Source organism: Heterodontus francisci, chromosome 31 (genome assembly GCF_036365525.1).
Source record: "Heterodontus francisci isolate sHetFra1 chromosome 31, sHetFra1.hap1, whole genome shotgun sequence".
In the NCBI taxonomy this organism is placed as follows: domain Eukaryota; kingdom Metazoa; phylum Chordata; class Chondrichthyes; order Heterodontiformes; family Heterodontidae; genus Heterodontus; species Heterodontus francisci.
The window spans coordinates 62,348,941-62,367,502 of record NC_090401.1 but is presented as its reverse complement, the minus strand read 5'-3'; the positions used below and the strand labels follow the sequence as shown (position 1 = coordinate 62,367,502).

The following is an 18,562-nucleotide window of genomic DNA, read 5'->3' as shown; positions in this document are numbered from 1 at the left end:
TTAATCCACATTTGTCCAAGTGACTGTTAATTTGTCCTGTATTATCATTTCTAAGAGCTTTCCCACCACCAAGGTTAAACTGACTGGCGTGTAGTCGCTGGGTTTATCCTCACACACAGTTTTAAAGAAGGGTATAACATTTGCAATTCTCCAGTCCTCTGGCACTACTCCTGTATCAAAGGAGGATTGGAAGATTATGGCCAGTGTCTCCGCAATTTCTACTCTTACTTACCTCAGTGTCCTCGAATGCATCCGATCCATTCCCGGTGACTTATCAACTAAGTATACAGCCATCCTTTGCAATTCCTACTCTATCAATTTTTGGTCTATCCAATGTCTCTACTACCTCCTCTTTCACTACAACTTTGGCAGCATCTTCTTCCTTGGTAAAGACAGATGCAAAGTACTCACTTAGCACCTCAGCCATGCCCTCTGTGTAAATCCCCTTTTTTGGTCCCTAATCAGCCCCACTACTCCTTTTACCACTGTTTTACTATTTATATGGCTATAGAAGACTCTTGGATTCCTTAGCTGCCAGTCTCTTCTCACACTCCTTGCTTATTTCTTTTTTCATTTTCTATATTCAGCCTGGTTCTCAAATATCATCAATCTGACATCTGCCATACACACCCTTTTTCTGCTTCATCTTACTCATAGAACATAGAACAGTACAGCACAGTACAGGCCCTTCGGCCCACGATGTTGTGCCGAACCTTTAACCTACTCTAAGATCTAAGTAACTACCTACCCTTCATTCTACTATCATCCATGTACCTATCCAAGAGTCGCTTAAATGCCCCTAATGTATCTGCTTCTACTACCACCGCTGGCAGCGCATTCCACGCACCCACCACTCTCTGTGTAAAGAACCTACCTCTGACATCTCCCCGAAACCTTCCTCCAATCACCCTAAAATTATGCCCCCTGGTGATAGCCCTTTCCACCCTGGGAAAAAGTCTCTGACTATCCACTCTATCTATGCCTCTCATCATCTTGTACCCCTCTATCAAGTCACCTCTCAGCCTTCTTCGGTCCGAGAAAAGCCCTAGCACCCTCAACCTTTCTTCGTAGGACATGCCCTCCAGTCCAGGCAGCATCCTGGTAAATCTCCTCTGCACCCTCTCTAAAGCTTCCACATCCTTCCTATAATGAGGCGACCAGAACTGAACACAATATTCCAAGTGTGGTCGAACCAGGGCCTTATAGAGCTGCAGCATAACCTCGCGGCTCAAACTCAATCCCCCTGTTAATGAAAGCCAACACACCATACGCCTTCTTAACAACCCTATCAACGTGGGTGGCAACTTTGAGCGATCTATGGACATGGACCCCAAGATCCCTCTGTTCCTCCACACTACCAAGAATCCTGTCTTTAAGCCTGTATTCCGCATTCAAATTCGACCTTCCAAAATGAATCACTTCACACGTTTCCAGGTTGAACTCCATCTGTCACTTCTCAGCCCAGCTCTGCATCCTTTCAATGTCCCGTTGCAACATACAACAGCCTTCCACACTATCCACAACTCCAGCAACCTTCGTGTCATCGGCAAACTTGTTAACCCAGCCTTCCACTTCCTCATCCAAGTCATTTATAAAAATCACAAAGAGCAGAGGTCCCAGAACAGATCCTTGTGGAACACCACTGGTCACCGAGCTCCATGCTGAATACTTTCCATCTACTACCACCCTCTGACTTCAATGGGCCAGCCAATTTTGTATCCAGACAGCCAACTTTCTCTGTATCCCATGCCTCCTTACTTTCTGAATGAGCCTACCATGGGGAACCTTATCAAACGCCTTGCTAAAATCCATATACACCACATCCACTGCTCTTCCTTCATCAATATGTTTTGTCACATCTTCAAAGAATTCAATAAGGCTTGTGAGGCATGACCTGCCCCTCACAAAGCCATGCTGACTGTCTCTAATCAAACTATGCTTTTCCAAATAATCATAAATCCTGTCTCAGAATCCTCTCCAATAATTTGCCCACTACCGACGTAAGACTGACTGGTCTATAATTCCCAGGGTTATCCCCATTCCCTTTCTTGAACAAGGGAACAACATTTGCCACCCTCCAATCATCTGGTACTACTCCAGTGGACAGTGAAGACGCAAAGATCATCGCCAAAGGCGCAGCAATCTCTTCCCCTGCTTCCCATAATATCCTTGGGTATATCCTGTCTGGCCCCGGGGACTTATCTGTCCTCATATCATTCAAAATTTCCAGCACATCCTCCCTCTTAACCTCAACCTGTTCAAGCATATCAGCCTGTTCCACGCTGTCCTCACAAACGTCCAGGTCCCTCTCACTAGTGAATACTGAAGCAAAGTATTCATTAAGGACCTCCCCTACCTCCTCCGACTCCAGGCACAAGTTCCCTCCACTGTCCCTGATCGACCCTACCCTCACTCTGGCCATCCTCTTGTTCCTCACATAAATGTAGAACGCCTTGGGATTTTCCTTAATCCTACCCGCCAAGACTTTTTCATGTCCCCTTCTAGCTCTCCTAAGTCCATTCTTCAGTTCCTTCCTGGCTACCTTGTAACCCTCTAGAGCCCTGTCTGATCCTTGCTTCCTCAACCTTAAGTAAGCTTCCTTCTTCCTCTTGACTAGCTGTTCCACATCTCGTCATCCAAGGTTTCTTCACCCTACCATCCCTTCCCTGCCTCATCGGGACAAACCTATCCAGCAGTCGCAGCAAGTGCTCCCTAAACAACCTCCACATTTTTGTCGTGCATTTCCCTGAGAACATCTGTTCCCAATTTATGCTCCCCAGTTCCTGCCTAATAGCATTGTAATTACCCCTCCCCCAATTAAATATTTTCCCATCCCGTCTGCTCCTGTCCCTCTCCATGACTATAGTAAAGGTCAGGGAGTTGTGATCACGATCACCGAAATGCCCTTCCACCGAGAGATCTGCCACCTGGCCTGGTTCGTTGCCAAGCACCAAATCTAACATAGTCTCTCCTCTAGTCGGCCTATCTACATATTGAGTCAGAAAACCTTCCTGGACACACCTGACAAAAACTGCTCCATCCAAACTATTTGCACTAATGAGGTTCCAATCAATAGTAGGGAAGTTGAAGTCACCCATGACAACAACCCTGTTACTTCTGCACCGTTCCAAAATCTGCCTCCCAATCTGTTCCTCCATGTCTCTGCTGCTATTGGGGGGGGGTCTAAAGAAAACTCCCAACAAAGTGACTGCTCCTTTCCTGTTTCTGACTTCCACCCATAATGACTCAGTAGACAAACCCTCCTCGACGACCTCCCTTTCTGCAGCTGTGATACTATCCCTGATTAGCAATGCCACTCCCCCACCTCTTTTACCTCCCTCCCTATTCCTTTTGAAACATCTAAACCCTGGAACATCCAACATCCATTCCTGCCCCTGTGATATCCACATCTCCGTAATGGCCACAACATCGTAGCTCCAAGTACTGATCCATGCTCTAAGTTCATCACCTTTATTCCTGACACTTCTTGCATTAAAATAGACACACTTCAACACATCATACTGGCTGCAACTTAGCCGTGTCAACTGTCTAACCTCCCTCACAGACTCTCTGCACTCTGTATCTGCCTGTTCAACAGCTACCCCATCCACTGATCCGTGACTCCGGTTCCCATCCCCCTGCCAAACTAGTTTCCTTTCTCTTTTCTCATCCAGGGAGCTGTCTGTGCTTGTCCTACCTATTCCCCTTGTGGGAAATGTACCTCGACTGTACCCGACCTCTTTAAAGGCAGCCCACCCATTGCTCCTTTGCAAAGATTTGCCAATCTTGGATTCCAATTTACTTGAGCCAGATTTATTCACCCTCCCCCAGTTAATTATTTTTACTCTAGATTACTCCTTGTCCATTTCCATAGCTATCCGAAACCTTATACTAGGATCATTATCCCTAAATGTTCCCCTACTGACACTTGATCCACTTGACTGACCTCATTCCCCAGAACCAGATCCAGCCATGTCTCCTTCCTCATTGGACCAGAAACATACTGCTCTAGAAAATTCTCCTGAACACACTTTAGAAACTCTGCCCCCTCGCTGCCTTTTACACTATAATTATCCTAATATAGACTGGGATAGTAAATGTCCCATTTGGGACAGAGATGAGGAGAAAGCGCTTCACTCCAGAGGGTGTGAATCTTTGGAATTCTATGTGCCAAAGTGTTATGGAAGCTCCATCGCTGAATGCATTTAAGGCTGAAATAGACAGATTTTGGGTGTTTCAAGGAATCAAGGGATATGGGGGGGGCAGGGGCAGAAAAAAGAGTGGAGTTGAGGCAGATGATCAGCCATGATCGTACTGAATGGCAGAGAGGGCTGAAGGGACCATATAGTCTACTCCTACATTTTGTGTTATGTTCAGTGGTGGCAAGGAATGGGGAAGAGGAGAACGAAGAAATTTTATACTAAAATAGGACTTATACTTAACTCTTCAATGGTGATGCACATGCAGGGGCCTATCCTTACCCTTCTCTAAAGAGCTGTACATGTGGAAGAAAAGGTATGTACATCTTTAATTTTCTGGGACCCCACACCACAAACCCAACACTGGACCCCAAAACTTCCTCACTACTTGCAGCAACCCTTAGTCCCAATCCTGGACTGGACTGAGCCTCAGAACTGTTTCCTCACCCAGAGATCCATTACACATGCACATTAGTTGAAAAGCAAGGAATAATATTGAGTGAGTAGACTGATGACTGCCATGGTGACATTAAGGCAAACATTTGGAGTCTGCAGATTTCAATGTCTCCACTGCTGTTGCCAAGTTTCAATTGCCTCATACTGCCACTTCCCGCTATCCATAAACATCCATGATCCTTGCGGCTCAACCAAAATGAAGGAATGTTTCAGGAATCTGGTTGGGGGCTCTGAAGAGAGATAAGATGTATCGAACCATACATAAAAAGTAATCTTTAAATTAAAAGTCTCGCACTCATGACACATTTTCCACTAAACTGCCCAGTATATTGCATTATGTCGATAACACCTCGCATCATATTCTCTAACTCATCGATGAGTGATTGGTTAGCATATTAATATTTATACCATACCGAGGAACGAGATGAAACATAGAAAATAGGAGACGACCATTCGGCCCTTCGAGCCTGCACTGCCATTCAATACGTTCATGGCTGATCATCCAAACTCAGTAACCTGTTCCCACTTTCTCCCCATATCCCTTGATCCCTTTAGCCCCAAGAACTATATCTAACTTTTTCTTGAATATATTTAATGATTTGCCCTCAATTACTTTCTGCGGTAGAGAATTCCACAGGTTCACCACTAGAGCAATCCAAAACACTGTCTTCACAGAATTGGGATAAATATGCATGTAACAATCCTAGTATCAAGTTGCAGCATAATTTAAAGAAAATCTGGCTTCAATGGCACCCAGTATTCTTAATTATAGTTGCAGTCTCCCCTGCCTAGCCTTGCTTAGCATGCTCAACTGACCCTCGCAGACCAGGAGCAACCATCAGTGGAATATGGAATTTCAGGGCACTGAGCATCCATCGTATGTTTCTTCCCACTTTACTGAAGGCATATAAACAGCAAATTAGCTTACCATTTGGAATCTCTGAGTCCAATGCTACAGAAGTCTCAAAAGTCCAGCATCGAGCCACATTGCGAATTGTATATCCTCCACCTCCAAGCATCAGTAAAGGCAAGTTAAAGGTCTTCACAAATTCAACACATTTGGCATGACCTGTTTAAAGAACAACCAGTTTTCTATAAACTGTGTACTCAACAGTTCCAAGACACTCCAAGTATACTGAATACTTATAAGCCAATGTAGCTCATCCTCATGGGGACTGCCATTTCAGGTCTCCGTCCTGCCTTCAGCTGTTCTGGTGATCTAGATTATGGAGGCTGCCTGTATGTTTGTAGCTTTAACTTCAATGGAAATCAGTATTTCGGACCAACTTAAAAGGAGTACACTGGAGCCCTCTGATCCCAGGAAAGCCATTAGTGAGCGTGTATACAGTAGAACCAGGCCAATCTCAGCAAAGTCCATTCATATCAAGAGAGTACAGGATTAAAATCAGCCGTAATTAGCCCCAACAATTCACATTCACTGCAAAGACCACTCTGGGTATGCAGGACACCAAAGCATGGTACATCATTCAACATTACCCCAACATGACTTGCTGCCTTCACAGAAGAAATCACAGGCAAAATTGCAGGGATTATATAAGAAATGTTACTTTTTCTACAACCAATACACAAGTGGACTGTTGTGATATCTCAAGCAAATGCACGATCTGGTGCATCATGCAGTTCAGGAAGAATGATCATTTGACTGAGACATTAGAGGGCTACTGACATGCTGGGGCAATGTTTCAGGATAAGTGGGCACCTTAAGGAGGGGGAAGAAAATATTTGGGGAGGAGGGGTCCAAAATAATTTAATGTTTTTACATCAACAAATGAATAAAAACACAAGTGATTAATCAAACATCATTTTAGTGAATTTATCCATTTAGACACATATTAAAAATAGATTACTGTACCTTTAATAGTAAGGTTAAAACAACCCAGTCTATCCCCAGACAAAGAATCAGCACCACACTGTAATGCAATGGCACTGGGCTGGTACATCTCCATCACCTTACATATAATCTAGTGAGGAAGAGAAAGCGTTTTACAATGTTATACTTAAGTCCCACACAATTTGTCTGCATGCAATCTGCATATGTGTAATTTGTAACATGCAAAGAAATGTTCCACAAAGAACATTACAAAACCAAAAAAAACTTAAAATTTCATTCGTGTACTTAACAGACTAGAGGGATCAAGCTGCGGCCATGCAAATCCTGGGATAAGTATGAAGCAAAGAGGTTTGTTGTACTACAAATTAGATTTTGGAGAACTGCATTTGGAATTTAATAGCGAGCAAAAAAAAAAACACTTACAGGTTTGAATATGGCTTCATAAGATTCATCATCGATTCCATCTCTCAATGGGAAATTTACAGCATAGTACTTGCCTTTGCCTGCACCTATATCCTGTGCAGCAAAAAAAGGCTCATATCAGCTTCCTACAAATAAAACGTACAACTAAAAATACATTTTTATTAATGTATGCAAAAAATTTAAATGTTCATATGAACCAAGACGAAGTGATATTCTAATGGTAGCCTAACCAATGTTTTGTACAAATTTTCTTCACTCTGGTACTCTAGGCCCCTATTTATAAAACCCAAAATGTTTTATGGCTTTATCTACCTACACTTGCACTTTCAGAGAATTATGTATTGAACCATTAGGCTCATTCATATCCTTCAACATCTTTCTATTGATGTATACTCCCATGTTTCTTTACACGCCACAACTCCTAAGATACTGAAGCAGTCTGTGCCCACATGCAGCAAGGCCTGGATAACATTCAGGCATAAGCTAATAAGTGGCAAGTAACATTTCCGCCTCACAAGTTCAGGCAATGACCATCTCCAACAAGAAAGAATCTAAATATCTCCCCTTGACATTCAATACTGTGGCTTAATGTTGCAAGGATGTTTCCCTTTGTAAGAGACACTAAAGCTAGGGTGCACAGTTTAAAAAGGGGTATCCCTGTTAATTTGTTACTGCGTATCAATTGTTTGATTATATGTAGGTGGAGGGTGTTAATTGGGGTCTGACTTGAGCACTTACAAGCAGACACTTACTGAGACTGGTGCAGGTTTGACTGAGGAGCTACATATTTGTAATCCTTTTACTATGCACAATAAATGTGAAACTGAGTAAAGATAGGCTCCAGCATTATCCTTCCATAACAAGCTTTTTGGAGTTTATCACCCCCATTTAAGACAGAGATGAGGAGAAATATTTAGAGGGTCGTGAGTCTGTGGAACTCTCTTCCCCAGAGAGCTGTGGAGGCAGGGTCATTGAATGTTTTTAAGGCAGAGGTCGAGGTGAGAGTGACTGCCCTTGATATCAAGGCAGCATTTGACCGAGTATGGCATCAAGGAGCCCTAGCAAAACTGAGGTCAATGGGAATCAGGGGGAAAACTCTCTGCTGGTTGGAGTCATACCTAGCGCAAAGGAAGATGGCTGTGGTTGTTGGAGGTCAATCAGAGCTCCAGGACAGCACTGCAGGTGTTCCTCAGGGTAGTGTCCTCGGCCCAACCATCTTCAGCTGCTTCATCAATGACCTTCCTTCAATCATAAGGTCAGAAGTGGGGATGTTCGCTGATGATTGCACAATGTTCAGCACCATTCGCGACTCCTCAAACACTGAAGCAGTCTGTGTAGAAATGCAGCAAGACCTGGACAATATCCAGGCTTGGGCTGATAAGTGGCAAGTAACATTCGTGCCACATAAGTGCCAGGCACCGGCCGTCTCCAACAAGAGAGAATCTAACCATCACCCCTTGACATTCAATGGCATTACCATCGCTGAATCCCCCACCAACAACATCCTAGGGGCTGCCATTGACCAGAAGCTGAACTGGAGTAGCCATATAAATAACATGGCTACAAGAGGTCAGAGGCTAGGAATCCTGCGGCGAGTAACTCACCTCCTGACTCCCCAAAGCCTGCCCACAATCTACAAGCACAAGTCAGGAGTGTGATGGAACACTCTCCACTTGCCTGGATGGGTGCAGCTCCAACAACACTCAAGAAGCTCGACACCATCCAGAACAAAGCAGCCCGCTTGATTGGCACACCATGCATAAACATTCACTCCCTCCACCACCGACCCATAGTGGCAGCAGTGTGTACCATCTACAAGATGCACTGCAGCACCTTCCAAACCCGCGACCTCTACCACCTCGAAGGACAAGAGCAGCAGATGCATGGGATCACCACCTGCAAGTTCCCGTCCAAGTCACACATCATCCTGACTTGGAACTATATCACTGTGCTTTCACTGCCGCTGGGTCAAAATCCTGGAACTCCCTTCCTAACAGCACTGTGGGTATACCTACCTCACATGGACTGCAGCAGTTCAAGAAGGCAGCTCACCACCACCTTCTCAAGGGCAATTAGGGATAGGCAATAAATGCTGGTCTGGCCAGTGATGCCCACATCCCATGAATGAATTAAAAAAAAAGACAAATCCTTAACAAGGGAGTCAAAGGGTATTGGGGGTAAGTAGGAAAGTGGAACTGAGTCCACAAACAGATCAGCCACGATCTTATAGAATAGCAGAGCAGGCACGAGGGACCAAATAGCCTACTCCTAGTTCATATGGCTGTAAGAGCAAGCCAGAGGCTGGGAATTCTTCATGAGTAACTCACTTCCTGACTCCCCAAAGCCTGTCCACCATTTACAAGGTACAAGTCAGGAGTGTGATGGAATATTCTCCATTTGCCTGGATGAGTGCTGTTCCAACAACACAAGAAGCTCAACAGTATCCAGGACAAAGCAGCCTGCTTATTTGGCATCCCATCCACCACCTTGAACATCCAATCCCTCAACCTCCGCGCACAGTGGCAGCATTGTATATCATCTACAAGATGCACTGCAACAAGTTGCCAAGGCTCCCTCAATAGCACCTTCCAAACCTACGCCCTCTAACACCTAGAAGATCAAGGCCAGCTGGTGCATGGGACCACCACATGCAATTTGCCCTTTAAGTCACACACCATCCTGACTTGTTCATCTCTGTTCCTTCACTGTCACTGGGTCAAAATCCTAAAATTCCCTCCCTAACAGCACTCTGGATGTACCTACACCACATGGACTGCAGCAGTTCAAGAAGGCATCTCACCACCACCTTCTCAAGAGCAATTAGAGACAGGCAATAGACACATGAACAAATAAAAAAAAAACATACACATTATCAACTTGCATATTCCATCGGCCTGCCCATTCCATTAACCCATTTACACCTTCTTGAAAGCCTTTCCAGGCCTCCCTGCTGTTTGTCAAACCCATTGTTTTGTCAGATAAGTTTGGCGTTGTGCTCCCTATACCCAACCCCACATCATGTATGTTTATAGTCCTCACCACTAGTACTGCCCATGCCTACGGCAGGCAACCATCCATAACGGACAATTAAGGATAACCATCTTCTTTCATAATAGAAAACAATTACAAAGGCGCCTCATAAAACATTAACCATACTGGCTATTTTCAACAACTCAATGAGCTTTAACGAGCATCTCGTTAAAGTAGTCAGCCTCCTTGGCTTCTGTACCTACCATTTAATGGCTCTGATCATTAAAAGTTATAGGTTGAAAAGAATAATTAACTGTGAAAACAGATTTCCGTGTCATTTAAAATCCTCTAAAATATCCTGTGCTAATATGACTTGGGGAGCAGAGCGATAATTAAAGAGAAGCTGTATTTACTTATTGTGTAAAAATCACAAAACAGGCGTTCAGTACATAATAGACCCAACAGGCATTTTGACATGAATGGATCGATTAATGCCACACTTTTCTTCAAGGCACAGATATTGTAATTGTTTATTAAGTGTCTGTCTGTACTACTAACCAGTTCTAAATGCTAATCATTAGTTCAAATTGTGAGAAGAGTTATCACAAACCCCAAAATCAATATTTAATGGCGTGAAGAGGTTTATTTGTTTATTTAATTTACGCTCTGTTGATCTATGTATTTTGGGCACTAACTGCTAAGCCCAAGTGTATGTATCTTCTTCATTTTTTAGGTTTAGGATTTCCTGTTTTGCTGTGTACTGCTTAGTTGGGTGTTTGGGGGGCAGGGATGGGGGTGGGAATAGGAAAAGATTCAATACCTACGCACCCGCCTCACCTCTCAAATTTTTCTAATAGCCCAGGGAGCAGGCCATCAGGGCTCGGTGACATATCCATCTCAATTTTTTTCAGAACCAATTACTTTTCTGCAGTGTAAACTGTCGTTCCATATCTTCCTGCAGCAAACCTATATTCTGACTTGAACCATAATTTGTGAAGACTATATATCTCCGCCATACCTTCATCCTCTAAATTAGACTCCCCCTTAGCTCTGTGTGGTCCCACCCCATCTATCATTTCACTTGGCATATTCTTATAAAAGCCCTTCTATTTTACATTTGTTCTCAGGACATGAGCAATGCTGCTGTAAGTTGCCCAGTGGTCCAGCACCTTTCCCTTAAATCACTGCAGTCCTCATGGTGATGGAGCTCCTACAATAGTGTTTGGCGGGAAATTACAAGATTTTGATCTAGCGACAACAAAGGAATGGCAGTAAATGTTCAAGTGATGACGGCATGTGACTTGGAGCCAATTTCCGATAACATTGCTGCTCTTGTCCACAAGGGTAAAGGTCGCAGGACTAGGAGACGCTGTCGTAAGGATGTTATGGAGAGTTGCTGTAGTACATCCTGTAGATAGTACATACAACAGCCACAATATTTCCTTTTATACTACCTGGTATTTTCTTCTATTCCCTTATAGCTCATTCACCTCTCAATTGCACTTTCCATTTTCCATGTGATTTTTAGTATTGTCAGCCCCAATTTTCTCAAATGCTTTCCTTTTCTTCTCATTGTCAATGGGAATTCAATTTAAATAGTCACTGTTATCAATTCCTCAACCAGAGGAAATGACAGTTTGTTATTCACTCCAAAGCCCTTCATACTAGTCCCCTCCTAGCCTTCTCTGTTAATAGCTCCAGTGTCATGAATCTCTCCTCAGAATTGTATTTTCTCCTCTCTAAAATAAAAACACTTCCTCTTACCCGGAGGTCTCCTGTACCAGGGAAATATTCACCATATTTATGGAATGAAACAGTCATCACTCTGTCTGTTGTATAAAAAGCCTCTTCAACACCATCACCATGATGAATATCGATATCAATGTACAGCACTCTCTGATGATACCTTAAAGGCATAAAAAAATGAATTCAATTGATTTGAAACACAGAATTCAAGCTATGGCTCAATAAGGATTTGTATTAAAGACTAGCTTGGTGTCTTGATGGCTCTTTGCTAAAGTCACTGAAATCTGCATGGCACAGTTGCACAAAGTCCTATTAGCGGGAATGAATCTGGAAGAATCACTCGACACTCAAGTCTGCTCCAATGTCAAACAGTTTATTTAGTTACGCCAGCGGGGAGCAGGTCACTGGTCTGTCCAGATGCCTCTCCCCGCTGGCGTAACTAAATAAACTGTTTGACACTGGAGCAGACCTGAGTGTCGAGTGATTCTTCCAGATTCATTCCCGCTAACAATTGGCGTAGTCGGCAGGATCAGGGGTAAGTCAACTCTTCTGCGACCCTGATATCCCAATCACCCAGCGTGAGCCGGAATTAAGAGGACAATTGAGTCCCACGTGAAGGCCAGGAATTAAGTGGGCGAAGCGAACAAAGGGGGCAAGGGAGAGTTGGCTGGAGCCTGATCCCGAACTTGAGAACAGAATTCGGCGGTCGCTTGATGCCATCAGGAATACCGGGTGAGTATCTAACAGAAGCTTATCCTGGGGCCGGGTGGTGTTTCGCGACCGACGAATGCCAAGTTTGTGAACAGGATCTGAACAATGGTCAAATGGTGGTAGGTAGTTTGTTAAGAGACGTAGGCACTGTCAAGGAGGGTTTGGAATATACGTATGCGTATATATATCATAAGCTTGTTGTATGAAAAATCGGACAGACGTGTGACCCAATAGCCAGGAGACGGTCTACTACAAGTTGCGCTAGGTTAAAAGCAGACCTCTGAGAGTAGATTCTAACGGTTCTAATCCTACCCAAGTATAGCCAGTGAAAAAATAGAGCTCGAGTGGGGACCGGAGGGGTCCATTACCTGCCAACTGGCAGAGAAACAAAAAGAAAAAAAGCATTCACTAAGTTTATGGCAGAGTGACACAAAGGACTATGTTTTAGAGTAAAAACAAGTTACTGTGTCTTTGATTCGAATGTGATTGTTGGAAGGGTCCACGAATGAATTGAATGTCTGGGATGTACAGCTTGTGATCTGTAGAACTGACTGTCGTTAACTCTTTGTTGTCTGGCTTTAATGTTGAAAGCATGAGTATTAAATTGTTTGGAATTGAATGAGTGTGAAAAGTGATTGCTGAGTGTGTTCATTTCGATTTAAGATTGTGCACCCAGGAATGGGATATAAAATTGAATTATATTTTAAGTTAAAATTTTATTTTGATTTTAAAAGTTGGTTTTGCAACTGTGAAAAGGCAATGAACAATTTTCTAAGAGATAAGCTTCAGCCTTGAAGGTCTGAAGATGTTTGGCAGAAATCCAATTTGAAGTTTACAACTCCTGCTTTAATTGGAGTTCCAGTTTAAAATCTGTTTAGTTTTTTTGGAGTTTAAATTAAAGACATGTTTTACTGACTGTTTTAAGTAGCAAATGTCAGAAATTGGATATTGGTTTTAAGGGAGAGAAGGATAAGCAAAGGAGATAATGGGAAAGATTAAAGGAGCTGGTGTTAAGTCTTTTGTTGTAAGAATGTTAAATAACCTTTTCTTTAGTTTTTGGTTTTATTACAGCCATTTGAAAAGGCGCCTGAAAAACAAGAAAAATGACGTAATTTACCTTTTTTTTAAAAAAGCACATGCTATTCTGTTCTGTGTGTAGTTAATAAGTATTATAAATTAATAAGTCTGAATTAAATTAATACTGTTAAGGTTAATTGACCTGTTAAATTATTTTTAAAAAACCAGAAATGTCATTTGCAACCACAATGAACTTTCAAGTTTAGCATGTCGAGTTTTGGGGGAGTCTTAGGTTCCGGACATAGGACTCACTCATAACATCGGCAGTTTTGATTTTTAAAATATTTAGATTAGATTAGAGATACAGCACTGAAACAGGCCCTTCGGCCCACCGAGTCTGTGCCTAACATCAACCACCCATTTATACTAATCCTACACTAATTCCATATTCCTACCAAACATCCCCACCTGTCCCTATATTTCCCTACCACCTACCTATACTAGTGACAATTTATAATGGCCAATTTACCTATCAACCTGCAAGTCTTTTGGCATGTGGGAGGAAACCGGAGCACCCGGAGAAAACCCACGCAGACACAGGGAGAACTTGCAAACTCCACACAGGCAGTACCCGGAATCGAACCCGGGTCCCTGGAGCTGTGAGGCTGCGGTGCTAGCCACTGCGCCACTGTGCCGCCCCAATTTATTGCAGTAAATTGGAATTTGGAATCATCTTTGTTTTATAAAAAATCCTTGGATTAGAAACCTCTTACAAAAGATGCTAAAAGTTTGGAAACAATTGGAGTTTAATCTAAAATGCTGTCTTTCCTGATGGAGATGGTTTCCTTTGAAGTTGATAATGTTACTAAAGATTTTGTTGTTTGAAAATCCCAAGGATACCAAAAACCATTTAAAATGGAGTTTAGTTCTTTTCGATAAAAAAAGGGTTACGTAAAGCGACGCAGCAGAGAATGCTTTGCTCTGCCCTTATGGAGACAAGCAAGAAATTAACCTTGCTGCAACTATCTTTATCAATGAGACAAAGTGCTTGAGAAGGAGAAATAGTTGCAAGCACTTCAGTCATTACTAAAAAAAATGCAATATCACCAAGTCTGGGCATAAGAAATTGGAATCGATAAACAAAATTAAATTGATATGAGTGGTTAATTAGAGCATTCAAAGAGAAATTTACTGTTATTTGAATTTGGAATAATCGGAGATGTCGAAAACCCAGTTTAATTTGACAAGTTATTTACGGAATTAAAATGTCATCGAAGGTTAAAAAAAACCACAAACAATATACACTAATGCCTGGAATTAAATGGAAATGTTTGATTTCTGTTTTAAGGAATTATGAATATTGTTTGTAAAGGTTCTCCAGGGCTCAAAATGAAATAGAATTATAATTAATAGGAATTGGCAATTAGATCTGGCTGATGCAAGAGCTAATAAAGGAATTCTGGGTATAAACAAATGGTGAAATTAGAATTCAAACAGCTAAAATAATATCGTGTGAAATTTCCTAGAAGTCTAGAATTTTCCAGTGAAAGTCAGGAAAGTGTAGAAAAGACTAGCAATTGATAGTTTTCTCTTGGAGATATGAGTTTTTGAGAGAGTTACATTTGAAAGTCTGGCCATAACCTGAGACATCAAGACCCTGCAGGGGGAGGTAAGCAAAGATCTCAGATAGACACCACCAGCGCCCCCCTTTCCCCACCGCTGATATTTGATCTTTTGATAAGATCACCTGAGAGTTCAGAATATGTGGCATGGCATTGGCATACCAGTGTAAGTGTGCAGATGTGATTTGTTACATGGAGAGCAACTGAACTAATGACAGGAAGGGTGATGAGACTGTCAAGGTACGTCGTAGCAGGTAGTGAAGAAGTAGGACCCACAAGAGAAAGGGTTAAAAGATTTGTGAAGGAGCTGTGCAGACAACTGCATGAGCTGAGGCAGGAGATTCTATAGACACAGACATGAAAGAGGAACAGACAAAGGTGCCTGTTGTGGGAGACAAAGTAATGGTAAAGGGAAGGGCCGATGGAAATACATGATCCCAACTGAAAAAATATAATCAAGGGAATAATGGTAGTATTGATAGGCATTTGGATTATTATTAGATGGGTTACTAACTGGGTAAGGATTGTGGGGAACGAAACCCGAGCACAACGGGACCATATAAATAATTCTGAAAGAGTAGAGATGATAAGAATATAAATTAACTCCTGGATTCCCCAGGACATGTTCGGTCCCCACAGGTAGACATGTATCCCTCGTTGGGGGATACTCACAACATGGACAAGTACTAACACCTGGTGACCACCAGGGCAGTGTGTTTAAATTACAGATATAACCACTAGTGGCGAATGGGAAAGAACCGGACTGCAGTGGCTGTGGGGCCTGATGCTAATATCCGGAGAGGAAGAACAAAGACCCGGTAATGGATGCACAACGGATTAATGAAAGGAGTATTAATATGGACTATATGAACTTTGGGGGCTTTGTGCAATTTTGCTGATGGTGCGTGTATCCCAGCGACAATGGAACCGGGTGACGAGAACTCTTTTGCTGCATGGCTACATGCTCACCCAGGAAGGGATGAGATATGTGTACAGTGTTCAGCCGGGTTAACCATCAGATCAGCATGGGCCCGCTGCATCCGACGGGGAAAGACTGAGAGGTGCTGCATTAGGCGGGGAGATGTGAGAAAAACTGAGAAGTGCTTACTCAGGATAGTGTGCAGACTAGCCACCGAGTGGTATGCCAAACCTCAGCCCGCGGCCACGTATAAAAAAAGCAGAGGGAGTATGTGGGTTCTATGGGGAAGTAGGGTCACTGCTACCACTATACGTGTGTTTTCCTCCCCCTTTAATGCCACCCCCCGTAATAACCACCACACAACCCGAGGAATTACCATGCCCCTTAATTATCGAAGGGCCTAAAAACGGAATTGTGCTTTTTAATGAAGGAGAGATGTTATATGATAATGTTAAACATGCGATTGTGCCTGTCCTGGTCAATATCTCAGGGATGCAAATGCCAGGATATTGTACGGAACAGGCAAGAACTATGTATAGTGTATTAAGTAAGGTTGTAATGCAGCAGGCTGCCGATGCCATGGGTGCCGTCAGATTTCGAGGTCAGAATCAACTTTATAGGACAAAGAGAGGGAAAGTTAATGACGTTGCTACCGGATTCAATACCGTGCCTCCATAGTAAACTCATTAGATATACACGGTCTGAATGAAAAGATAGAACATCTTAAAGGAGTAATAAATGAAGGGACTCTTAAAGAGAGCAGAGAAAAATCAGGAGAATCAGGCCAATCTGGGAGAAGAGGGCACGGAGATACAATTAGACGGAATTACGATATTAGAGGCACATGCCAGAACCGTCAACCACCTCATAGATAGAGAATGGGAAGATGTCGGAAAATTAAGACAGGGGCAACTGTGCCACGCTTATGGCTTATGGATGGTCAGACAAATACGACACAATCTCGATCAGATCCAAAGGGGGGAGGTGCCCGATTGGATAGACAGCCTACATTTGGCTCAGCTGGCCGAGAGGAAGGGGACACTGGACAACTGTACACTGAAAGGACTCACCAGAGTGTACCCAGTGATCCCAGACTGTGAGTTGGGTAAATCCACCGGTGTGGGAATGATCCTGATGATCCCTATAGTCACACAGGACTCTGGGCCATTCCCCCACTGCCAAGTGGAAAATATTGGGGTTGTACGTGATAACACCTCCCTCCGATACTATCTAACTGAAGCCTCTGCCATACTTAGAAATTACACGCTGTATGGAATTTCACTTACGGGATGTAAGCAGAGGGGAGATATTACAGTCTGTCCCCACCCAGTGGGACAGGGAAAATTGGATGAATGTGGGTTTAATCGAACAGATGGTTGTGTCATAGAAGTCACGCCTGCCCCAAAGCATTTTGCAAGGACAGACTAAGGAGGTAAAGGGAAATATTGCGTTTCCACTACAGAAAGTTCCTACCATTATAATAATCTACAGTGCCCCATCCCATTTTCTAATTTTTGCTTTACGCCTTTACGACCAGTCACTATAGGGCAAGCCCGAATTATCCAGGTTCGGCGCAGAGGTACCAAGACCATTAACGTCACTGATTATCTCCATGACCACCTACAGGATTACGAGGAACCAGAGGCAGCCCCCCATCCCACACCGAGCTGAGGCACTGAGGGAATTAAGGCTCAGGGTGGGCCAATCCGTAAAAATCTACCACCAACTGCAGACATCAAAAGGCTAGAGGAAGATACAGACACAGAATTGCAGGAACAGAGTTGGTGGGAGCAAATTTGGGATTAAGAACAAAGATAATTACAGCACAGGAACAGGCCCTTCGGCCCTCCAAGCCTGCGCCGATCCAGATCCTCTCTCTAAACATGTTGCCTATTTTCTAAGGTTCTGTATCTCTTTTCTTCCTGCCCATTCATGTATCTGTCTAGATACATCTTAAAAGACTCCATCGTGCCCGCATCTACCACCTCCGCTGGCAATGCGTTCCAGGTGCCCACCACCTTCAGCGTAAAGAACTTTCCACGCATATCCCCCCTAAACTTTTCCCCTTTCACTTTGAACTCGTGTCCTCTAGTAATTGAAACCCCCACTCTGGGAAAAAGCCTCTTGCTATCCACCCTGTCTATACCTCTCATGATTTTGTACACCTCAATCAGGTCCCCCCTCAACCTCCGTCTTTCTAATGAAAATAATCCTAATCTGCTCAACCTCTCTTCATAGCTAGCGCCCTCCATACCAGGCAACATCCTGGTGAACCTCCTCTGCACCCTCTCCAAAGCATCCACATCCTTTTGATAATGTGGCGACCAGAACTGTACGCAGTATTCCAAATGTGGCCGAACCAAAGTCCTATACAACTGTAACATGACCTGCCAACTCTTGTACTCAATGCCCCGTCCGATGAAGGAAAGCATGCCGTATGCCTTCTTGACCACTCTATTTACCTGCGTTGCCACCTTCAGGGAACAGTGGACCTGAACACCCAAATCTCTCTGGACATCAATTTTCCCCAGGACTTTTCCATTTACTGTATAGTTCACTCTTGAATTGGATCTTCCAAAATGCATCACCTCGCATTTGCCCTGATTGAACTCCATCTGCCATTTCTCTGCCCAACTCTCCAATCTAT

At 43.3% G+C, this 18,562-nt stretch overlaps 1 protein-coding gene across 1 annotated transcript in view; it reads right to left on the bottom strand.

The window, feature by feature from the left end:
* hdac1 (histone deacetylase 1) overlaps positions 1-18,562 on the bottom strand; it is a 65,806-nt gene that overhangs the window by 18,002 nt on the left and 29,242 nt on the right. Inside the window, exons 6-9 of the mRNA XM_068011780.1 lie at positions 11,665-11,806; positions 6,931-7,023; positions 6,529-6,637; positions 5,584-5,724 (exon numbers count right to left, since the gene is read on the bottom strand). Coding sequence (XP_067867881.1) covers positions 5,584-5,724; positions 6,529-6,637; positions 6,931-7,023; positions 11,665-11,806 — 485 coding nt within the window. The remainder of the gene's footprint in view (positions 1-5,583; positions 5,725-6,528; positions 6,638-6,930; positions 7,024-11,664; positions 11,807-18,562) is intronic.